This window comes from Sus scrofa, chromosome 10 (genome assembly GCF_054392235.1).
Source record: "Sus scrofa isolate SSC_HxYL_T2T_F1_AM1 chromosome 10, Sscrofa_HxYL_maternal_Yorkshire_Landrace_v2.0, whole genome shotgun sequence".
Taxonomy (NCBI): Eukaryota; Metazoa; Chordata; class Mammalia; order Artiodactyla; family Suidae; genus Sus; species Sus scrofa.
The window spans coordinates 82,364,094-82,390,440 of NC_139392.1; the positions used below are offsets into that span (position 1 = coordinate 82,364,094).

The 26,347-nt window shown below is 35.6% G+C and overlaps 1 protein-coding gene across 1 annotated transcript; it reads right to left on the minus strand.

The window, feature by feature from the left end:
• Positions 1-25,757, minus strand: ARL5B (ADP ribosylation factor like GTPase 5B). Its single transcript, XM_005668272.4, has 6 exons — positions 25,470-25,757; positions 14,973-15,033; positions 12,306-12,453; positions 9,436-9,519; positions 8,056-8,207; positions 1-6,404 (listed from the first exon to the last, which is right to left on the minus strand). Exons 1-6 carry the CDS (start codon positions 25,516-25,518, stop codon positions 6,356-6,358), a joined length of 543 nt encoding a protein of 180 aa, XP_005668329.1. The 5' UTR covers positions 25,519-25,757; the 3' UTR covers positions 1-6,355.
• Positions 25,758-26,347: the final 590 nt, after the last annotated feature.

Here is a 26,347-nt window from a genome sequence, read left to right on the forward strand (position 1 = left end):
TATTGGAAAAGTAATTATTTATTGTGACAAAAATAAAACTATTGACTGAAAACAAATGAATGTTACACTGTATTGCACCATGATTGCAAATGAGCCAAAACCTGTCTAAAAGATGAACATTCCAGAGCAAACAGCATCCTTTCACTTGGGTAAGTAGGCATGCAAGCAACTCATTACAGCATAATTGCAGAAGTAAAAAATCATGAGTACCAGCAACCTAAACTTAACATATAGAAGCATTTTATGACAGTAGTAAAGCTATCAAAATTTAAAACATGTCTTTAAACAACTCCACCATTTAGAAGAACATGCTTTGAACCACTTTGAGGAAGTGATGATGTGACTGCTTTAAGTAATTTGTTCCTTTAATTTTATTAATGCTTATGTATTGAACCAATAACACACATCTCAGTTGTTTGGGTGGGATTATGACGCACAGTTTGTGGCATGAAAGACAGTTCCCCCCCCTTCTGTACAATACCAGGGGTCCCCCAGAGAGATCCTGTTCATAATTTTGTCCTTTTTAACACCATTTCATTTGATCAAGCTGATTAGCTAAGATCTTGTTACAGCATTTGCAGAAAGCCTGAAGCTTGATGGATAACAACAGTTTTAAACCTTAAGAAATGACAAGTATAAATACAGACACTTCAATGTAGTTTTACATTCTGAGGCAAGAAATATATTATACAGGGCCTGCTGTTTCCTCTTTAATGCTCTAAAAGCACCAATTTATGTTAAGATGGCAATGTGTAATTATAATCATTATAATCTGATTAGACCAAACACAGGAGCAAAGCTGTAATTGCTTTTAGTTTTTGTTTTTTTAACATGCTCTGTACAATAGATGAATAGGGTAAAATTTATAACATAATTGGAAAAATCATAACCATCATTTTATTTCACACTTTTAATGAACTAGCAGCTAAGCCTTTTTTAAAACCAAAATGAAAAGTTTTCATAAACTACACTGAACAATTTACTCCAAGAGAACAAAACAGGGGCTGTAGAGTCCCTGAATTTCCTGAAGGAAAATGTAAGATTAAAATGATTATAGCCTCTCATGAATAGGGCCAGAATATGCAAATAAATTATGTATAATCAATATCAACTGATAGTCATTTGATGTCTTATCAACACAGATGGAAATATATTCACAGTATAATGTAATCAATCAAACTTAAGGGTTTTTCCTTTCCCTTATTTGATTTTAATTAAACTAATTAAATATTGACTAAACACTTGCCCATGTGCTTTAATGAAGCAGTATGTCAACCTGGTACATCACGTTATTAGCTCTGCTGGTGGTAAGCGCGAGTGAAGGAAAACAAAACCTCCAAGGACTGCTATCCCTTAGCTGTGAATTTTGCATATTTCAAATACAGCTTGGGTGAAGCGGGTTTTAATGGGATGGTGGACCATTCCACAAACTCGAGCAAAGCACCATATGGACTGAAAAATGAGGTAATTTTTCAATTAAAACTACAAGTTGGTGTAAGAGGATACTTCCATTCTTCTAGAATTTTGCTTTCTATTCCAAAAGATATGTACAGAACATTTTATTTCTCCATTTCTAAGGGGAAAAGGAAGATTACTGGTTTTTTAAAAAATGCAAAAGATGCCTCTATGTGACTACGCTCCCCAATTCTAGAAACCTGATTGGTCTTTAGTCCTTTGGCCACATTAGAAATAATATAGGCCATCCAATTACAGTAAAAGACAGAATTTTCTAGTAATTTTAAGTGCCTTGAATGGGGACAACTCATTGTTTTCATTCAAACTTTCTATTTTCTACTGAAGATTTTTTTACTTCATGTTAATCTTTACCACCAACTTTTTTGACTCCTGCTTCGGTATGCCTCTAAACCTCCAAATAAACATTTCCCAAACATTTCACTAGACCACATACATTTAAAGCTGACTTTAGGTCTGGTTTTTTTCTACTTTAAATTTACAGAGAAGTAGCTAAAAAGTTTTGTTTTTATTGGCTTTCTCTATGTAGCTGTGGTTACTTGGAACTCTTAGAAAATACTTCTTGGGAACCTGGCTTTACAGTAATGCTAAATGAATAAGGATGGAACGTTACTGAAAAAACTAACCATGGATATAAACTACTTTCAGATTTGTACAGACATTTGTAAAATATTGACATTTCCAGTATTCTTTCAATACTGGAAAGTCAAACAGAGCTACAATTTGGGGCAGCCTCTAGAGCCAATAAACTCTGATCAAACTAACCATTTCCATCCAATTAATAAAAGCCAGGAAAATAAGCAAGGTATCTTCTAAAAGAGTATTTTCAACACACACTGGTATTTTATCAGCAGCTTAATATATCATCTTCTTAGCAATATGGCTTATTTTCTCTTTTGCACTTCATTAACTATTAGTTCAATTTAAGTGGAGTGGCAGTAGTTGACCTTCATTTTCTTATTGGATTGTATTCATATACTAAATGAAAAGATAATGAAGTGGGAATCAAATGATAGGTAAAAATAAATTTCATATTACATGTCTTTCCCTAGTTGAATTTTTTTTCCAGTTTTTAATAGTGTTTTAGTAGATTCGGGATTTTAATAGATTCACGATTTTAAAACCAAGAGACATGTTGGCACTCTATAATTTAAGTTCCTCTGCATGGGAAAAACAGAAGGAAGACCATAAACAGTAGTAACTGTCTAAGGTCAAAAGGTAATGGCCAAATTAAGATTTGAACCCACTTCTTTAGGTAGCCAGCACAATATTCTACTAGATTCAAGTCATCATGCTGTATCTCAAAGTGACTTTACCCTGACAAAATATAAAAGAACCTTTAGAACTGAACTGGACATGAAATGTTTTGGATCCAAAGCCACAGATGAAAAGTTCACGCATAAAGCTGGTCTTCAAAGATAAACATCAATGGAATTCACCTATCTATTCTAGGCATAATACCACTAAATTTTTTTCTACTCATGTTGTTTTACATAGTTAAGAATTAAATGAGTGCCAGCCAGAGATAATTCCATTTATAATTTGTCCTAGGAGATACTACATGAAAAAAAATGTTTAAAAAATAAAGCTTTTATTGTTTTAAAATTTGCTTTGTGACTCCTCATAACTGTTGAGAGAATGTTTATAACACTACCTATATCCCTCACTGTTTCCATAGGAAAATAATTATTTTCTCTTTATGCTATAGATAATGAAAGTTAATTTCATGCTTAATCAAAATGACTATGGCTACAGGAGTGGTGCCCATTTAAAAAGTGAATTTTAACAGTGAAATTTCAATTTATCATTTCCCTAATGAATATAGAATAAAATTATACCTTCAAGCATACTAACAAAGAATTTAAAAGCAAAAAACTATATATTTAATCATCAGCTATTCAATAGATATAATTATTTCAGATTTTAAGGAATTAAATTATCACTAACAATAAAAACCATGCAGTGTGTTCCCATACAAGAGGACTTGTTAATTCTGAGAGTTCTCAAACGGGCCTCAATAAGAAAAATGGGTTTAAATATGAAGACTGCAACATGTTCACAATTAAGAAAAAATGCCTTAAACTTACAAGGGTAGCAGTTACATTTTAGTTACAATAAAAGGTTTGTTAAAATTTAGTTTTTTTATTCTCAAAACCAAAATGAAAACAATCTCCTGCAAGTAATGTGGATGGGTGCCCTGCTTCCCACCACTTACTAGAAACTTTGCCAGGCAACTGACCAATTAATGGGGACAATGAAACTTCAACTACTGCAATGTTAAATTAAATAGCTGCTAATCTGACTTCTAAAGAACAGGTATGATACAAAATTGAGAACTTATCTCAAAATAGGAATAAAGGCACTAAGCACAAATTTATATTTTTCATCAGACAATATCTTATAGTTGGTTGATTTTCAATGAATGTCAGAATCAATGCTTTAGTATTAGATATATGCTAGGGTCAAACCATTCTCTTGGAGTAAAGGATAAACAGTTTTCATACTATTATAAGAGGAAATATCTAATGAGAACCTATAAAATACTTTGAATTTCCCAACTGAACTTTCCCAGTTGTTGGCACAAAACCTAGCTGGATGCTGATTTCATCATCAGCACACAGCTAACATAAATCTAATTCAAAACCAACAAAATGTTTTGTTTTGTTTTAAAAAAGGATTTTGAAAATAAATTGTATTTTAAAAATTAAATAGAAAACTTGAGTCTATACTAGTAGTTTGACAAAAATACAATCAACTGTTAACACTTTCAATATAATGCTGATGTGGTAATGTAAAAAAAAACCCATATAATTTGATAGAAGAAAATGGAGCCAGCCAATCTTATCAGATAGAAGACAGATTTCATTTATAAGAACAAATATAGGAGTATTAAATATGCTTTTTCTCAGGACAGAATTAAGAAAATTAGCCTTAGCATTCATGGCTAAACTACACATCCAAGATAGAAATTCTGAAATGGTATTTTCATAATTCCTCCTACTCCCACCATGACCTACATACCACAAAGCATTCATATTGATTTATGTCTGCTTTTCTCTCATGTTCTTGATTACAGGTTATATTAAAAACAAAATTTATCTTCTACCTGGTATAGAATCACTAGGAAAAAAAATAGGTTCAAAACAAGGTTAATGAACAACTAGTTTCCAAAGCCCAGAAAGCTTTCCTCTGGCCATTTTTCAATTCTAGGGTGTGCTACCACTAAAAAAAAAACGGAAAAATGTTACCACATTCAACTAAATTAATTAGACTAAATATAATAAATCAAGTATACTTGAAAATGGCAAAATTTAAATCAACTTACATAAAAATATTAAAATTAAAATATCACTTTTGAACAAGTATTGATATTCTTATGAACACTGAATCCTATTTTTGACCCAAATGAAAGAAAAATACTGTAAAAATAAAAGTATTATTCTCTATGGAAGCATTTTATCCCTTTCATTATAGCAAAACCAAACTTCTGAAATAAAAAGGATCAAAATTATAATATTTGTCTTCACTTTTAAGATATGCACTATTTGGATTACTGTTCATATTAGACAACTGCCTTGAAAATGTTTTAATGGTATCCAATATGTAAACTTCTGCTAAATTATGAGTTTTTAACTTTTTAAAATTTGTAAGTTGTCAGTGTATTAACCTTGAGTCTCAGAGTAATATTCTAAAGGCTATGATTAAATTCAGCAGTTTTGTATAACCCAGAAAAAGATTTTTAGAACACGAGGTGTAATTATAAAATGGCAATTATTTCAAGCCTATTACACAACAACCTTAAACAGATTTAAGGAAAGCCATACGGTTTTTAAAGTAATATACTGCTAGTGGTGGAAATGTATCAGACACAATTTCAAATTCTAAGAAATAAAATGAATTGGTTTATAATTCTGCTTTAGTTAATGCCCAAAGCAGATATAGTACCACTTGCAAATGGAACAGCTGAACTTTTTACTGATAATAAAGTTGTTTGATAATAAGATATATTCCAAGTGCCTTGTTTTAATTTTAGTGCTGGTATGCTTTAGTAACTTATGATAGTTTTATGTGCTTTGAATAATATGACATTCTTAAAATACCGGATCTATTCAAAATATTTACAAGCAAAGTTGGGCTTTGCAAGAAATATTTTACCTTGATTAGTTTTTAAGCAAAAACAATCCTGTGTTGTAGGCAGAAAAGTGAACTTAATTCTTTTGGATAAACAGCCTACTTAATTTCCATGCTAATAGCAACTTAGAATTATTCCATGACTTGCATTAATGTGGGGGAAATTAGCTCCTAAAGGCAGTTCTTGTGATGGTTCTTCTTCCATACATATATGTGTGTACATATTCACACACATATATTCTAGGCAGATTTCTTTCTCTATAATAAGTTCTATCCAAAAGGTAAGTGGTTTATAGAGGAGCACATATTTAATGCTCAGTGAGTTTGCAAGCAGTGCCTGATGGTTTCCACTACCACTCCGTCAAACCAGTAATTACCTGGTGGGGGCAGGAGATAGTCAAGAAGTGAAAGAAATTGGTCATTAAAGTTATTACAATGCTTCAGAAAACATTAAACATATGACAAACATTTCTTACAAGGCAGTCGTTGAATAATTAGAATAAGCAGTCAGAAGAATTCTGTTGCTGAAAACAGTTATACATTATGCTCATCCAGCTGAAGATTAGTGCATTAAAAAAAAGTTAAGAAAAAAATCTTTTATGTTCCAGTTCAGCTGCACTTGATTCAAGTGTTGCTTATAGAGGTTTGTGTTGTTATAAATTAAACATGCTGCTGCCTTAGCAGCCAAAGGTACTAGGAAAAAATGTTCATGTCACAGAATAAATAGAGCAGTCTCTTTCGAGCAAAAAAGTTATCTCACACCAATCCGGGAGGTCATCCACTCTAGACCTTGGCATAACCTGAAACAAAAGACAAAAGTATTTCCAAAATGAAAACTGGAAGCATACATATTATTTTTAAATCTTACCCCAAAGTTGTTACTACAATAATTATTTCTACACTTAAGTGACAAATTTCAGATAATATTATAAGTTGACTTTTAAAGTGGAAGATTCATACAAACAAAATGATCCTAATCAGTTGAGTGATGTGGAAAATTGCATCAGTCTCATCTTGAAGATACAGCTTTGGCGGTTTTGCCATTAAGACTATGTGTATGCCACCCCCGCGTTAAGATTAACTAAAACTGAAACCACTACAGAAAAGACAAACAGGAACTTCACCTTACCTTCCTCAATTCTAAACGATGTAGTATTTATGGCTTCGTCTTTTTTTTTTTTTTTTTTTTTGTCTTTTTTGCTATTTCTTGGGCCGCTCCAGCGGCATATGGAGGTTCCTAGGCTAGGGGTCGAATCGGAGCTGGAGCCGCCAGCCTACGCCAGAGCCACAGCAACGCGGGATCTGAGCCGCGTCTGCAACCTACACCACAGCTCAAGGCAACGCCGGATCGTTAACCCACTGAGCAAGGGCAGGGACCGAACCCACAACCTCATGGTTCCTAGTTGGATTGGTTAACCACTGCGCCACGACGGGAACTTCTATGGCTTAGTCTTAAAAGTATAGGTCAAAAAAAGTCTACCTATAGCTATTATAGTACAAGCTATTTCTTTTTTTTTTTTTTTGGTCTTTTTGATCTTTTTTGCCATTTCTTGGGCTGCTCTTGCGGCGCATGGAGGTTCCCAAGCTAGGGGTTGAATCGGAGCTGTAGCCACTGGCCTACGCCAGAGCCATAGCAACGCGGGATCCGAGCCGCGTCTGCAACCTACACCACAGCTCACGGCAACGTCGGATCCTTAACCCACTGAGCAAGGCGAGGGATTGAACCCACAACCTCATGGTTCCTAGTCAGATTCGTTAACTACTGAGTCACGACGGGAACTCCACAAGCTATTTCTTGTATGAGAAATAATGAGAAGGTCTGTTTGATTTGAAGGTAAATACATTCATAGAAATAAACTGGGTAATCCATGTATAGGACACTGGGTTCTCCTTGGTCTACTATGTCCAAACTGAAATTCTTAGGAAAGGAGGAACACATTAGGTGGCATTTATCTCAAATGTTTGTTGCTTAAAAAGTCTGTCTCTCAAAATGACTCCTGATAATACAAGAGATACACTCTTGTGGAAAGCTGGGCATTTAGGCTTAGTTAAGCCCTTGCAGGAAATGTAAAATTTCTTAGAAACTTCTTCCTTTATTCTGGTGACATTAGTCTTCTCCCAGTTAGTGAATGATAAAAGCAAAAAAATGAACCACTAAAAATCTGGATTGTGAAATCTTAATTCAAGATGTTTGTTCTTGCCCTTTTTTGGTAAAATGTTCTCTTTATATTAAAAGTTATAAAAATTCGTCCCAGTAACTTTGTTAAATTGTAATTTGACAACAGTAATTATCTAAAATTATTCCAACCATGTAAGCCTGAGACCCAATATAAAAACTGTTTTTAACTTAAGAACAAAAATGGAACAGGATTCAAAGAGGAAAGCAAATTGTCCCCCAAAAGTTGAAAGAAATCTGAAGGAAGTCGTATCACCCCTCATAGGAGTACTTACCCTTCTCCTGTTAAAGCACAGCAGGACTGAATGTGCCACGGATGATCCTTAATTGAACTGAGGGTGAGGTATTTGGAGATTTCAGCTGCTGTCATGCACCCTTTCATATCCTGTTTATTGGCAAAGATAAGGACTGCAGCCTTCCGTAAATCCTGCAATCAACATGCAATATTCTTAATATGTGAAATATTCAAATTAAACTAGTGAAGCAGGAGGGTAATATATGCCCTACTGAACAATTATAATGAAATCTCTCCACTTTAAAATGTTCAGACAGTATTAACAATTTTGTTGAAATAAAAATAAATGACCTTAAATAACCATGATTTAATGATTCACTCCAACAAAAGACTGATTAACATAACTAGATATTAAAAATTATTTTTCTATTGTTGTGCCAAAAGGGTCAAAACAAAAGTAAAATAAACCTTAATCTGAAATCATGACCTAAAATTATTTATGCAGATATTCTAACAGACAAATATAGTATACATTTGCCAAATACTACAGAATTTTTCCAAAATTTAAAAGAGTACCGAAGGTAAGGGCTGGGCAATACTTACTACTTCTTAGTCTTTATTATGTTCGTTAATAGAACAACAGATCAAGTATGGTATATTCATACAGTGAAATACTATGTAGTTGTTAAAAGGAATTAACTAAAGCTGTATATACTACCATGGGTAAATCAGTGCTGTGCCAAAAACCCAAACACCAAGTTACAGAAGTGTTATACACACACGCACACACACATATAATACTACCATGTAAAGTTTTATGAACATGGAATATAATATTCTGTAGAAGTGATAGGTACATAAAAATGTAATAAAAATATAAAAATATGCATAGGAATAATAATTATTACTTTTATGGTGGTGGAATTCTTTTAGGATTCTCAGAGAGAAGGGAAAAAATCAGATTGGAGAGGTCTTGTAAGATATTTAGTATCTTATGTGTTGAGTGGTGAGTGTACGAATGCATTTTATTATCTAAGTCTTTGATATATATGAACTATTTAGAATTAAGTGATCCTAAGTTATTCACCAAAGATTGTGTTGTTATAAACCTACATGTAGGGGAGGGGAAACAGTTAAAACTTCCTCTTTCTTCAACTTATCTGAATTTTTAAGACATGACTAAGTAGTTTTAACTTTGAAAAATATTTCCAATAACAGTATTAGTCTCCACATTCATGTGCTGGGTTTTTTAAAGCTTGAAAAAGTATCGGAAAATTTTGACCTCAAGACTTTCATCAATGTATAAAACTTTGTTAATGATGAAATAACCAAAAGCAGAGCACATAAATCTTTGTGAAAAAGCCAAACCAGTATGTGGATACCTTATTCCATTTATTTTATGTTTGCTTTCAAAATTTACCTCATGAGCCAACATTCTGTATAATTCTTCTTTCGTAATAGCTAGTCGTTCCCTGTCAATGCTATCAACCACAAGAATGATGAACTAGAAGACAAGTAAAAAGAAAGAAAACTGAATGAGATCTTGAAGTTTTTGGCAAAACTACTCTAAGTGCTAGAAGTACTTTCTATTATGGCGTCATCATCACTATAAAACAGTCTACTGCTCTTTCATCAAAGAGTCTATATTATACAGAATCACATCAAGCAGGAAAATCCAAATGTTAATAAGAAAAATAACTCACAACTTCAACAAATAAAAACCATGCCTGAGTTTATTTTTAAAAAGTGATGTTTGTATATACAAAATGCCCTAATACGTGGTAAGATTTATTTTTAAATGTAGGTAATACAAAGTAATTTTTTAAAAGAAAGTCACAGCAATTTAACTATTTCACTAAAACTTAAAAAGTACTCTAATTATTCAGGCAATCAATAATTATTTAAGACAATTTGCCTATTAGAAAGTTAATTTCAAAGAAAAAAACGCATTAAAAAAACTAATGAACAAGACATCTTTACATAAAATATCAACAACAAAAGGGCAAGAAAAATCTGCTAAACAAACATATATACTTGGGTATTAATAATACAGTAAAGAAGATGCAGGTGAAATTAAAGAGCAAAGAGAAGAGCAAGCTATTAATAACTGTGTATGAGAAAGTTTGAGTGTTACACATTGAAAATAAAGCATCTTTGATAAGAAAAAGAAGAAGATACAGTGAGAAAGGGCTCCTGAATTGAACATTTTATGCCAAAGAAAAAGTTAAGAAATGAAATTACATGGTATTGTGGGTTTTATAGCAGAGGAATGGGTAAAATAGACATGACAGGTAGGACCAGACTGTTCAAATGACTTTAAAACCAAGGAAAGAGACACCGAGAGTAATCTGAATAGAAACTGACAAAGGCTTAGCTTTCTAAAAATGAAAGAAAATAGAAGAGAAATATAAGAAAGGTGTCAAAGTTAGAACAGCAATATTGGGAGACAACTCTGTAAGTTAATGAGAGGAAGGTTTCAGAATTCAGTCAACAACTGTTACTTGCTCTACTAAAATGAAGGCATTTCAGCTTTTGGATGATGCCTCCATGCAAAGAATTTAAGAAGCAAGATGATGAGAAGGGTGAACAAAGTGATCAGAGAAATGCCATGTAGTTAAGATCCCTATGTGGAATCTAAGACTGCAAATACTACACGTTGTGCTGGTGTTCTGTACGAAAGGGCAAAGGTTCTTAGTAGTAATTTTGATATTCTTATAGAAATAGTTTATAAGAACACTTCATACATATGGCATCAGTAATAATGCGTGTCTTTGAAGACCCATGCAAAGTCTTCTAGAGTGTCATCAATTTCAAAATCTTAAAAACAACCATTCAGTAGTGCTATAAATATACATAGATCAGCTAGAAGCAACTTTGACTAATTCACTACAGATAACTTTCCCACACTTGGACTTAATTGTGAGCTTTAAACAAATTCCAACAGTTATGCTAAAATGTTATTTTTCCTTTACTCGCTACCATATTTTAGTTTCAGAATGTTATTTTGCTGTAGAAATACACATATATAACCATAACCTATAACCCTAAATACTCACTTACCAACCTCTCCTCCCCTTGCAAGTTAATGAAAAAATTAAGTGCTACCACAACTGCTGAATACATATGATATGCAATGTTAGTTTGACCAGTCATACACTACACTAGAACATACGCACATACAGATATGCTATGACAACATAAATCTAGAGGAATACATGTTTTTCTTTTATTTTATTAATCTTTTTTATTTTATTTTATTTCATTGTCTTTTTAGGGCTGCATCTGAGGCATATGGATTTCCCAGGCTAGGGGTCTAATCGGAGCTGTAGCCACTGGCCTACACCACAAGCCACAGCAATGCCAGATCCGAGCTATATCTGCAACCTACACCACAGCTCATGGCAACGCCAGATCCTTAACCCACTGAGCAAGGCCAGGGATCGAAGCTGCATCCTCATGGATACTAGTCAGATTCATTTCTGCTGAGCCACGACAGGAACTCTGTTTTTTTTTTAAATAAGGCAACTTATTCACCACAATCTCCTCGCATTAATACTCCCACCTCCTTTGTAACTGTCCTCAAAAAAAAGGCAAACAAACAAACAAAAACACTCAGTTTTTCAGAGGCTTGGTTTGACATACTCCTTTGTAAAGAAAAATTATAGATGCAGTTGTGCATCAGTATCCCCAAAGATAAACCTGTCTCAATAGCACTGCATGGTTTACAAAAAAAAAAAAAAAAAAAAAAAGACTGCCTCTAAGCAGAAATAAAGACAGAAATATAAGACATTCCAGATTTGTTCCCAAGGTTGACTGTGAAACAGGAAAATGATGAAATAAGTGACAGAGAACACTGGGGGGGAATGGCTTGCAAATCATTTGCTTTTTAATTAATATATAATCTCACCAAAATTTTGAATGTCCAATTCATGTTATTTGAAAATTCTGTATTAAATTCTGCTTAAAATATTTTATTCCTCCCCTAACCAAGGCCTCTTATAAATTTGGGAAAATTTATACATTATATTCTGGTGTCCAATTTCTCCAACAATGGAGATGTTACAGCATTACCCTGAGGATCAACTGAGAGACACTGACAACAGTAAGCACTCCTCTAATATGCCTCCCATTACTCTTCTGAGTTGCCTCTTCTATTTGAAAAACAAATTCCTTACAAAAAAGGATCTTATTAAAAGGGAACTGTCATTATGCCTTATATACAGCCTATCTGCTTTCTGAGTTCACTCCCCCCGGCTATGTCATTCAAATTCAGAAGTAACTTCAGTATACCTCTGTGTTTGAATAATACGTGTTCCAGGATGACCGCAGTGACTCTTGACCACCAATATCCCACATGAGAAAATGAGTGTTCTTCACAACTATTTCTTCAACATTGCTTCCTATGGTTGGAGATGTATGAACCACTTCATTCATTAAGCTGTTAAAAAGACCGACATAAAAACTCTTTAGTACATCTTAAGAACCTGAAGTGAGTCTTTTCTGTGGATTTCCATGTGAATCAAACTTCCTTACTTGCACCGATGATGGTCATCATTAGCGACAAAAATAGAACCATAGAGAACATCTGGGCAAACATACCTAGACAAGGAACAACTCCTAGAGGAAGGCTGTTTTTTGTTCTTTTTTTTTAGCATTTATTTTTTTTAATCATTTTTATTTTTTCCATTATAGTTGGTTTACAGGGTTCTGTCAATTTTCTTCTGTATAGTAGAGTGACCCAGTCACACATACATGTATACATTCTTTTTCTCACATTATCCTCCATCATAAGCGACTAGATATAGTTCCCAGGGCTATATAGCAGGATCTCATTTCTCATCCCTTCCAAATGCAATAGTTTGCTTCTATGAACACTAGATTCCCAGTCCATCCTACTCTCCCTCCCACTTGGCAACCACAAGTCTCTTCTCCAAGTCCACGAGTTTCTTTCTGTGGAAAGGTTCATTTGTGCCATATATCAGATTCCAGATATAAGTGATGTGATATATGGTTTTTGGCTTTCTCTTTCTGACTGACTTAGTTTGAGAATCTCTAGTTCATCCATGTTGCTGCAAATGGCATTATTTTGTTCTTTTTTATGGCTGAGTAGTATGTTTTTTGTTATTTTCATGGAATAAACTATAGGCTTATCTGGATGGAAGGGAACTGTATGGTGAGTATGCATTTCCATGGCCAAAATTCCAACAGCTCCATGCTCTTTTATCAGTTAGAACAAAACCAATGCCCCATCCTGAAAGAACAAGTTTCTAGGTAACTGTGTCATCAATACTTGCAAAGTAGTAACCACTAAATAGTAGGCTATCACTCTGAAGAGTATTTATGTGATAAAACTGAGACTTGGCTCAGCCGTAAAAATTAGTGCATGCCTATTAACAGAAACTAGTCTTAAAAAGACTATGGGCAAATGAAAAGTAATTCAGAACACTGATGCTCATATTACATGTGTTAGTTACCATAATCACTGGTTAAGCTACACTAATTAATTCAACAAATGTGTACTTGCCTATAACATGATAGTACTATGTTGGAAGATGCCTGCAACTCTATCTTGGGTTTAATATATGTGATTCTGAAGCTATGTGCAAAATTACTTCGACAGGTTTTTCTTTTTTTTTTTTAATTGGCTGCACTCACAACATAGAGCAGTTCCCAGGCCAGAGACTGAATCCCAGCTGCAGCTGTGACCTACACCATAGCTGAGGCAATGCCAGATCCTTTAACCCACTGCATCAGGACAGCGAGAGATCAAAATTGTGCCTCTATGGCAACCTGACACATTGCAGTCAGATTCTTAATCCCACTGTGCCACAACAGGAACTCCAATAATGACAGGTTTCTGAAATGTTTATATCTGATGTCTAAAGGCTAAGTTTAGTCATATTAAATATACGAGCCAATGAATGAAAGTTTTAAAGAAAAACAAATATTCAACTCTGAAACAACAAGGCATAAGATAGTAGATTTTTAACAAGGCAGAAAAAAAACATGAAGCATCACTTGAGTGAAATATTTCTGGAGAGCTGTCTGCTGATGTACTTAAGATGAGGTGGGAAGAGATAAGAGCCACACAACAGTGCACTACTATACTTTATAATTATTTGTTAAAATGCCCGGGACATAGATCCATTTCCATTGCTTAACAAGGGTCATTTCATTGGCACTGAAAGGATAATGGGAAGTTGTCTGACAGGTGGATTGATGGGCTGTTAAAATTTTCAAGGGTGATCTTCATTTCTTTTGAATTGACAAGACTGGGTACATTAAAAAATTCCAGCTATTAGTCAGGAGAGTAGCAGTAGCTTCCTATATAGGTATCATTCTATTTATATGGAACTCAGAGTGGGAAAAATGAAGCAAAATATACTTTAATCCCTTAATTCCAGCTCCAGAATGTGTGTTTCATTTCTTTTTAGTTTTTTTTTTTTTTTTTTTTTTGTCTTTTTGCTATTTCTTTGGGCTGTTCCTGCGGCATATGGAGGTTCCCAGGCTAGGGGTCCAATCAGAGCCGTAGCCACCGGCCTACGCCAGAGCCACAGCAATGTGGGATCCGAGCCGCGTCTGCGACCTACACAACAGCTCACGGCAACGCCGGATCGTTAACCCACTGAGCAAGGGCAGGGACCGAACCCACAACCTCATGGTTCCTAGTCGGATTCGTTAACCACTGCACCACGACGGGAACTCCGTCTTTTTAGTTTAATATTAATTCTTTCCTTCAAGGCTGGAAAAAAGACAAGTGTTCCTCAAGGCTGTGGCAAGCATACAGCATTTTACCTGATTCACTTTTTAATAAACTTGGCATCTGGTAAAATACAAAACCTTATGTTAAAGTTTTCCCATTATAACAGTATCTCATTTTTATTATACAAAATTATATAATAATAATTTATAACTATATAACTAAAATAATAAATTTAAATAGACACCCATACTTACAACTGATAAAGAATGGTGGTCTTCCCTGCGTTATCCAGTCCCACTATAATTACTTTGTGCTCTACAAAAAGAAAGCAAACCATAAATATTTAACACTGCTGCATACTTCAATTACATGCTTTCAACAATGATTATGAGTTAGCTCTCTAATGAGAATCACTCACTGGATATTTATTCCTGGATTAAGATTCGGAAAGAAAGAGAACTTTATGACGTCAAGGCTACCTGCCTGAAGTGAGGCAGTCAATTACGATATTCTCTATCCATCTCTTATAAAACAATGTGGAAGATGGGTAAGAGGGAGGCACAAGAGAACTTTGTCACTTGTACTGAGTTTGGGAGGAAAACTCAAATACTCATCTTGACTAGACATTAGGACTTTTACAATGTAAGTTTTAAAAGTGTTTTACATACCTGTTCCCCCTTTCTACCAAATAAATGAGTTTTTTATCATGTTGTTTTTTATACCAGGATGTTTTCTCACCTACATGTGCCAGGATTTTTTTCTTTTCACTTAAAAATCCAATTGAAAACATGAAACTGAAATGTTTTCCCAGTCAATAAGAAGACACATAATTTCAACCAGTATTCATTCCTTCCATTAATTTACAGATAAATTAGCATTTACTTGGTCTTTAATGCCTTTTCAATCTGAATTCACAACAAAAACTTCTTCAGTTTCCTCCACTTCCTGGTACCAGGCACTAAGAAAGTCGATTCTTTCATAAGGATTTTTTTTTAAGGTCTCCTCTCCTCAGAACACTCCAGACATCACCTTTTCTAGATGTTAGCCTACAGAATATACTAAAGGTTCCTCTTCCTCAGGGAATAATGCTCAAAAAGTTACTAGTGAATCTCAACCGGGTGAGGAAATCACCGAAAGAACCTCCACACAAGCAAGTGATCTGTAATGAATGACTTGACATACTTCAAGAACAAGCAGCAAGAACCCTGTTGCTCTTGTTAACCTGTGATGAATGCCAAAATTGTGATTACACAGCTAATCAAATAGCAGTTGATATTTCTACTTAGCTGAGTATTTCCGTACTTGGCTGCTACCTGAGTATATGTCAATGCCCAAAGACTTCAACTTGCAAGTGTTAAAGTTTTTACCTACTCAAGGAATAATGAGAAAGATATGGAAAGTGACACATACTTTCCTTATTGTAGCAGATAAATTAATGTGTTGCTTTGAATGTTCATAAGTCATGTCTAGATTAATCAAGTATAACGTTTCTGGAATTACCGATCACAATGGTCAATCAGACTTTCACATCAATACAAACTAAAAGCATGACTATTATCATGGGGTAGTGTATGATTATTACTTGATGTTAACAGGGGCTCTCTGGCTTGAAAACCATGACATGGTGTGCTTGTTCTGTACTGCTTTCTTTCTGGTTGTGCGTAATCCATGACGGATCTTATGTTATGTACTAAAACACAAAAGATCAATTAAACTATGTAACTGTCAGAGTGATTTCCTACAGAGTAGCTTTGATACAAATAATTTCCTTTGCCTGTCAGAGTTAATTTAAAATGTGGAAAGATGCTTAACTTATTTACCTAATAGGTTTAAAAAGAAACATTCAAAATATAAAGTTATGGTTCAAGTCAGTCCCAATAAAGGTGAGAAAAGGATCTAGGCCGAAGGTGAGACTGTGAATTGGTGCCACTGAGATGCACCTGAGACATTTCACATCAGTTTTACTTACAGAACAAAGGAATTTTGTCATTTCACTATAATTGAAATTTCTAAGTTTGTAAGGGGAAAATTATACAATTATATACTTTTACAGTTTGAACTGCTCCTTCACCATGTACATTTAAGCTATTTGTTATTCTTAATTTCCAACTCTTCAAACTACTCTCCATGAAAACAAAATATTTAGTCGATAGAGCTAATTCCCAGTTAACCTTAAACAGAGCAAACTATAACATGGACAATACTAATTTTTTATTAGAATGGATTCTGCGAATGTAATTATAGAAAATTTACCACATTTCCACCAATGTTTTCCAATAACATTATTAAAAAAATATACTCTCATAGAATATAGGCTGCCCTGGCTTCAGGGCAGGAGTATGTGTGTTGGGGATGGGGTGTGTACAATTTAAATCTTTTATGGATAACCAAATAATTTGGGGGTAAGCCATTACCATAAACATGAGTTATAATGAATCTAAATGTTTTAAGGAGTTCCCTGTTGGTCTAGTAAAGGTTAAAGCATTGTCACTACTTTGGCTCAGGTCACTGCTGTGCATGGGTTTGATCCCTGACCCAGGAACTTTCACATGCCACAGGCCTGGTCAAAAAAAAAAAAAAAAGAAAAAAAAAAAAAAAAGTGTGTCTGCACACCATGAGATGGTCACTTTGGGCTTCTTATTTAACTAGAACTCTCTTTCAGGACACCAAGCTGTATGTACCTCTTCTTCCAAGAAAGGTCTGAGAAGGCTATTTCCATTGTTTCTAACTGATGCAGTTCCAGAGCCCAACACAAAGCACATTTATTTATATTAAACTAAGGAAAAGGTCCAGTCACAGAAGTTTTGTTTAATTTTGACCAAGCATTTACACATAAGTTTTTTATGGGCTTGGCTATAGTGTTTATTCTCTTGGATTTCCTTAAAAGGTTTTTCTTTCTTTTTTTTTTTTTTGTAAGGAAGGCATAACAACGATACAGGATGAGGCTTCAAAAGAAAATTAGTAAGCTCACTTGCTTGTAGATAAATATAGGTAAAATGGCTAATAAGAAAAATGATGAAAAAGGAACTTCAAAAAAAATAAGTGGAAGAAAAAAAAACAAGGAAAAAATTTTCTCCCTTTACTCAGTTAAAAAAAAAATTTAGCTAAATTCAATTGTGGTTTTACTATAGAATATCAAACAATGTAAACAGACTAACATGAGAAGAATACTAGAGAAGCACTAAATATTGACAATGAGTAAACTGAAATAATGTTAACATTTATTTTATCGTGTTAAAATTGGATATTGTTAAAATGTGTGATAAAATGACCAACTTTTAATTGTGAGATATAAGAAAGCCCCCAAAATATCACAAGGTAGAGATTGCTACCTTCTAGATACATAATATCAGCACCAAAATTGTCATGTAATGAAAACAAGCCCTGTATGAACAGAGAATATAAACAACCATATAACTAAACAAACAAAAATGTCCTACATCAAACTTGCTGACTTAGAAATTTGATATATCACATATACAAAAAATAAGTTTGCATTATCATAAGGGGTAGGTAGTAAAATGTCAGAGGATATGATGTTACAATCTGACGCCTTAAGGCTGAGACAGCAATGAGGTGCAGCCAAGCAAGTCTGCCTCTTGGAGAAGAAAAAAAGGGGAAAGAAAAAGGAATGCTATTAAAGAAAAACTCTGTCCTATATTATACCGATTATAAAAACATAAAATATCATAACTTAGAAAAGATGCAGAACTTGAGGTCTACTCCTTCTCTTCCACCTCTTCATCAACAAATGTATTATGTATACGGCCACTTTGAGGATTCCAGGTCTACCAAAATGCACAAAACTACCGACCTGAGCCACCATGCATATTTTATAGGAAAAGAAATTACAGCCCTATTAAGTTAAAAAAATAAAAATAAACCTAAAATGCTATAACAGTGTATCATGCAGTTTATAACTTAGGTAGATACAATACAAATAACATGTAACCTGTGTGGTTATAAAAGACTAGGGGAAAACTAGGGGAGGAGAGAGTGCAAATATACAGTTTCAAAAATGTTACATTATTAACTCTGAGTAGACTGTACAAAGGTTAAGAGTGTATGTTGCAATCCCTAGAAGGATCATAAAATAATGCAAAAAGGAATTGCTAAAAAAGTCAAATTAAAATAAAATTCTTAAATAGTTGACCCAAAAGAATGTGGGAAAGCAGGGATAGAGAAATAACAAAACAACCAGGTGGAAGACACAGGAAACAAATGATAAAACAGCATACTTTGATATTTAGCCATATAACAAATCCAAACAGGAATAAACTGGATAAATATTCCAATTAAAAGGGAGGGAATATCACACTAGACAAAATAAACAAGATGTCAACATATGCTCTCTAGAAGAGATACACATAAAGTGAAAATGGTACATACTCCAAAACAGACCATTCAGATGAACTGTAAAAAAAGTCTCAAAAAATTTGGGGGGGAAAAAAAAAGGAAAGCTTACAGAGTATATTTGTATATTTCTGACCATAAAGAAATTAAATTAGAAACCAACATACAAAATCAAGAGAAATAAATATTTAGAAACTATAACAATGCTTATAAATAATTTACAGGTCAAAGAAGAAATAAAAAAAAATTTTTTTAATGTTTCTAACTGAATGAAATACAATATTAAAATCTGTGGAATGAAGCTAAAGCAGTACTTAAGAGAAACATTTACGGCTTTAAGATGTTTATATATGAAAGACAAAAACAACCTTTAAGAAGGTAGGGGGATGGGAATAAAGTAAAATCAAAATAAAGTGGATGGAAGGAAATAACAGGAATTAGTAAAATAAGAAAACGGAGAAGCAATAGAGAAAATTAAAAGCTTTTCTTTGAAAAGATTAATGAAACAAAGATGGGACCAACACTAACTTGGAAATTTACCATGAAGTCATTGCCAGGGAAGAGAAAGTCTAGAGATGAGAATCACCTGAGTTTCAACAAAGACTCCAAAGTAATCCACTGAGAAAGAAGTGTCTTCAGTAAATTATACTGGGACAAGCAGTTATCTATGTAGTAAATAATGACTCTCAATTCCTACTCACATCATAAGCACCAAATAATTTGAGATGGCTCACACACCTAAGCAAAAAAAGCTAAAGCTTCTAGATGAAAGGAATAGGACAGAGAAAGCAATAGCCATTAAAAAAATAATAATAATAACAATAAAGGAATTACCATTGTGGCTCAGCAGGTTAAGAACCCAACATAGTGTCCATGAAGATGCAGGTTCAATCCCTGGCCTCTCTCAGTGGGTTAAGGATTTGGTGTTGCTTCAAGCTGTGGCAGAAGTCTGCAGCTGCAGCTCCAATTTGACCCCTAGCCTAGGAACGAACTTCCATATGCCGCAAGTGAAGCCTTATATAAATACATACATACATACATACATACATACATACATAAGGAGAAAAATTAGACTGTACCAAAATCAAAAACTTCAAAATGCTCTGCAAAAATCCCCATTTAAAAAATGAAGCCACAGGAGTTCCCGTCATGGTGCAGCAGATATGAATCCAACTAGGAACCATGAGGGTTTGGGTTTGATCCTTGGCCTCATTCAATGGGTTAAGGATCCAGTGTTGCTGTGAGCTGTGGTGTAGGTTGCAGACGTGGCTCAGATCTGGCATTGCTGTGGCTGTGGTGTAGGCCAGCGGCTGTAGCTCCGATTAGACCCCTAGCCTGGGAACCTCCATATGCTGTGAGTGCAGCCCTAAAAAGACAAAAGACAAAAAAAAAAAACCTAAATTAGTAAACCAACTATAATGGAAAAAATTAAAATCCCCCACCAAAAAATTAAAAATTCCTAAATTAAGACAAAGGTAGGAAGGAAGGATTTCCTAGAATGGAAAAAGGTGCAACTTTGTGTTGAAAAGGTCCAGAGGGCCTGGTACAGTGAATCAAAGAGACACATAACAAGGCACATATCTTTCAGATTTAAAAATACCAAGAATTAATGGAAAAATCTAAAATCTACTAGAAAGAGGGGAAAAAAATCAGGAAAGAATGATACCAGTCTTAACATTACAACACTGGAAGTTCTCGTTGTGGCTCAGTGGAAACCAACCTGACTAGTATCCATGAAGATGCAGGTTGGATCCCCAGCCTCAATCAGTGAGTTAATGATCCACTGTTGCCTTGATGCCTGGAGCTGTGGTGTAGATCGCAGACACGGCTCGGATCTGGCATGGCTGTGGCTGTGGCATTGGCTGGCAGCTACAGCTCCAATTCAACCCCTATCCTGGAAACCTCTATATGCCATGGGGTTAGCCCTTAAAAAAATAAAATTACAACACTGGAAGCTAGAGAACAATGACAATACCTTCAAAATTATGAAAGAAATGTTTTCCACCTCAGGATTCTATATCCAGCCCAATTATAAATCAAAAGTGAAGGCAGACCAATACATTTGCAGGAATTTGGAATTGAAAAAAAAAATCACTTTGGACACCTTTGCAGGAAATTTCTGAAGAATGTGTCTCATCAAAGTAAGTGAAGCAAGAAAAACATAATTCATAATAAAAGAGAAAAGCAAATTCCTAGAATGATATCAAAAAAATCCACAACAGGTGTGTGGCAGGCAGAGGGAAACAGTTCCAGTTTGAAGCAGGATGGAATAATGATAATGAAGGGCTGAGGAGGAAGGATAAATCATCTGATAGGTGTGACTGGGAGCTTTTGGATAATATAAAATGACTAGGTCCAATGTACAAAGAAAACTAAGGCAGTGAGATGTGATTATTTACTCTAGAGGAAAAAAAGATGTAGAAAAAAGGGTAAAAATTATAGCACAAAGTGGCTCAACAATAACACAATTTTATCCTCACAAAAAAATGAAAAGACAAGGTGTGGACTAAACCAAAATACTATGGGGATGATGAGAGAAAATGGCACAAAAGTAGTAATTTCTCTTTTGACATTACCATAAAGCAAATGGCTCGTACACCTGAAACTAATATAGCGTTATGTTAACTACATCTCCATTCTAAAAACAAGTAAGTCATAATATTTAAAATTTCCACATACGCATATTATCAAGAAATATGGACGTATATACTGGGAAAAAGCTTAAGAGATTAAAGAGATTTGACTAATATACATCATTTTCAGACTTTAGCACTATATAACTTCTTTAAAAGAACATGCTACTTTGATATAAAATTTTTTGTTAAAAAAAAAAAACAGATAAACTGAACAAAATTTTTGTATTAGGGATAAAAAAGACAAACTCATGCCCTAAGGAGTTTATTTCTATTGAAAGCAACAGACAAAAAGTAAATAAATAAACTTATCGTATGTTTACAGGAAGTGATAAAAATGTTACTCAGATACAAAGAATGGTCAGGGAAGAAAGGGATCTTCTTGTAAGAGTGACAGCTAATCAGAAATCCGAACCATCTGAAGGTATAGACAAAGAGTATTCTGGAAAACAGGGAGCAGACACTTGGTAAGTTTAAGTTTGGTGTGTTTGAAACTAGCAAAAAGTCCAGAATTAAGAGTGGAGTATTAAGGAGACACCAGACCTGAGCCATCAGCAGTGAAGAACGATGCCAATACAAAATGAGCTATCAGTGCTCAAAATAACAGGAAAGTCAACAGTAAGAAACTATTAGTTAATGAAATTAAAATGACACTGTTCTTTGGTTCTGAAAATAAACTACAATTAAAATCACATTCCACTCATCTTAAATTCAGGGTAAAACAAGAAATAACTGATGACCAGCTATACAGTGCCAAGAGAGAGAAAAAGATCAAGGTCGTAAAAGAGTTTTTTAAAAAAGAATGCTCAACTTGTAAGGTGAATTTAAAAACAGATACGTATGTATTGTATACAGGCATAACCTTTATTTCATTTTGTATAAATTGAAGGTCTGCAGCAACCGTGTGTTATGAGATGGTTAGCAATTTTTAGCAATAAAGTATTTTTAATTAAGATAGATACATTTTTTAGTTATAACGCTATCCCACACTTGATAGACTACAGTATAGCCTAAACATAACTTCTATATCCACTGGGAAACCAAAAATATTGTGTACCTCGCTTTATTGCAATATTTGCTTTATTTTGGTGGTCTGGAACCGGACTCACAATGTCTCTGAGGTACGCCTGCACAGCACACTTAAACAACCACATAGATATATCCAATAATGTTTGCAAAGATAATCAGATTTGAAATTATTCCCTTTATTGATAAATGCGTCAATGTAGTCAGTCTTCTAGCTTAAAACCAAGCAATACAAAATCAGAGATTACGTACTTTCTAACAGCTTTACTTAGACAATACATGCTTTAGTATACTTATTCCCAGAAAGGTATCAAATTTATGAGAAGATGTTTGATGCTCCAAAATACTACAGGAAAAAAATATTGGAAGAGAGATAAGGGAATGGAGTATGTAAGGTAAGATAAGCAGTCCTCAACTCTTCCTGAACATTTGAGTCATCTTGGCATTAATGCCTGGGCCACTCCACCTCATTCTGAGTTACTGGTCTGAGGTGGGGCCTTGGGCATATTATTCTAACATGCAACCAAGACTGAGCGATCTGAGTATCACTGTATTAGATGTGTCATAGTGTTGAAAATGGAAAATGCTGAGATTGGCTGGTTGATACATACAGAAAGTAAAAATACAAGACTAAAGTATCAATCTGATCTCATTATTACCCTGCTTTAAAAATAACATGCAATGACTAAACTCTCAAACGGCTTCCATGGCAGTTCATTATTTTAGTTTACACACAAGCCCCTCTATGATCTGGTTCTCCTGGTACCTCTCCAACCTCTCATCTCCTCTAACTCTCCCACAGGCAAACTAAGATACAGCCAAACTAAACTATTTCAGCTTCCCTTAATGTACCAAACTATTTCATTCCTCTCTCATTTGCGTATCAGTCCTTCTGCCTAGAATAACATGCCCCTTCTACTTGGTCTGTCTAGCAAGCCTTGTAAACACCTACTTATCAACAAGTCCAAGTACATCTTTTTCTGGTAAAGTCTTCCAGGAGCCACCTGAGAAAAAAAAGCACTCACTTTCTTCTTGGTGACCATCACCACACTTTTACACCTATCTGTGAAATAAATTACCACAGTGCATCCCCCCACCATCTGTCTCATTCACTGATTTCTGAGTGCTTTGAGAGTAAGCAACTGTGTAACTTTCTCGTTTGTTTTTAACCTTTATATCTCCTATGCCTAACTCTGAAGATTGGCCTTTGGCCTATGATTAAATGTTGGTTGTATGAATGAATGAGTGCTAAATGTTCAACAAGGGAGTAAAAGGAAAAGGAACACTCTATAAAGTAATGGGGATTTAAGAGGTCTGAACTTTTATGTGACTTTAAAAGTAGTCCATGAATATCTTTCATCATCTTCTGAATTTTCCCTCTAAATCGTTCACTCCCTTCTAGTCTGATTAAGGAAGCCTCAAAACAAACAACAGTGATAAAACAGAGAGAGAGGGGAATGGGACAAGTTACAGATGGAGAACCAATGACATTGGTAATGTTTTATTACTTTAACTATGGGAAAAGATAAGCAGGTGATTCTCGGTTAATCTTTATATTTTTAAATATGTCTTAAAATGCTGCTTTACATAGAAAATTAATGTAACAAGGTTTAGAAAATACAAACTGCTGAAAAAACAATGCACTAAATTTATGGACAATATCCACATGGCGTTAAACTCTGGCCACTTCGAAATCACTTGAAAAGTGCTATCTGTGGTAATTTAGTTTGTACATACACATACATCTATCTTTACTAACTTGTAACCTTGAAAGACTACTTTAGTATTCTTATCAATCTACAGAACAAGGGACTAAAACCATTTCATTCTTTTCATGACGTCTTAAATCCAGAAAAAAAAAAAAAGATACCACATTAGCTGTAACAAATCGGTATCGTCATAAAACACTGGCTTTTATTGTGCCCGGGTGTTAAATGCAAAATGAAACTAGTTGAGTAAACTGGTTTCAATTACTGGAAAAAACACTCAGTTAAAAGAATGCCTAAAACTTTACCTACTGCCAGCGCTTTCTGTCTGGTTATTTCCTCTCTTCAGAAGACATCACATCTCATTCACTCTGACTCAGAACAGGTTTTACAACTTTTTGGCCCTTTGGACTTGCAACTTTTAGGCGTCTCAGAACCAGTTCTAGACTAATACGGACACGCAATACCCTACATAGAACTAAAAGCACTTCGAAGAGCTTAGGGTGAAGATTCTCGGAAACCCGTATATCTCAATAGGACAACTCATTCCCCAATCCTGGAGAGCAGGCGAAATGTGAGATAAAGTGAAGGCACACAGGTTTAAAGACCGCGGGGGGCCGAGGGGGAGCAACGCCAGCAATTAAAACAACAAAAAAAGTTGATAGGTTTCTGGACGGACACTTATCCTGAGGCAAGACTTAGGATGCTTACTAAGAAAAGTAAAAAGACCCTCCAAAATGCCTCCGGGTATGATTAGGTGCTTTCCGCTTGCTTTTGCTAAAATCTCCAAATTCTTGGTTTGGATCCTGTGACACCAAATGCCCCCTCTTCTGACTCTCCACTTCTCCCCAACTATCACGTCGCACCTTCTTTCAGCCTAAAAGAGTTTCTCCTCTCCCCCTTGACTAAGTCACTTCTCTGCGTCTCAGAACGTGTGTGTCCACCGAGATCCCTGCGTCCCCCCAGCTGTCCCCTTCGGCGTACAGACCCTCTGCCTCGGATTCGAGCCGTTGCGCAGCTCCATCCCGCTCACCTTGGTTACAGAAGAGGCTCCACAGTTTAGCGAAGATCAGCCCCATCATGAGCACCCTGGCGGGCCTCGGGGTCCCTCAGCAGCAGGTGCCGCTGCGCCGGGCCCCCCACCACGGTGCTGGCCGTGGGTAACAGAGAAGAAGGCGACGGGACCGCGCGGCGAGGGCACTGGTTGGAGAAGAAGCCGCGATCCACCGCTCAGCTACCCGTCAGAAGGCGCCGCGCCTAGTCCTGCCCGAGAGTCCTTTGTTCGAGCCCACTGAGCCCAACGCCGACCCGTAGTCCCCTCGGTCTGAACCCACCTACCCACCAGAGCCTCAACCAGTCCTAAGCCCCGCCTCCGCTCCACCTCCCCTCCCGTTCCCGGGACCACCCATTGCCGGAAGGACGGTGCCGAACGTCAGCGCGCTTACGTCAGCCCACGCCCTCTACGTGGCGTTTCCTCAGTCTCACTTCCGGTGGGCGGTTTACGAGCTCCGTGATGGGGGAAGGCTGGGGTGTGCGTGGGAGTCGCGGAGTTTCCCTGGATGAGCGCGCGCTTCTTTGTCCTGTTTAGGGGCGGTTGCCTGTTTCCTTCTAAAGTCTCTGCTGTCTAGCAGGTGCGTCCCTGGCTCCTAAACGTGGGGACAGACTGCAGTTTCTCTAACTGAGCAGCCGCCGTTTGCCGCACTTTCTCTGCGCAGGAGTGGGGAGTTTCTCTCAACTGTCCCACAGTTCAGGCTGGCAGGCAGGCCTGAAGTTCCACCGTGATTCTTAATTCTGAGTAGAATTGATTGCGAGGCGATCCGTGGAGTGCTGGTAGCCACAAAGTTAATCTGTGTGACTAACTTAAGGCTCCCCCAATTTTGCTAAGTATTTTTGTGGATCCCCAAGACACAA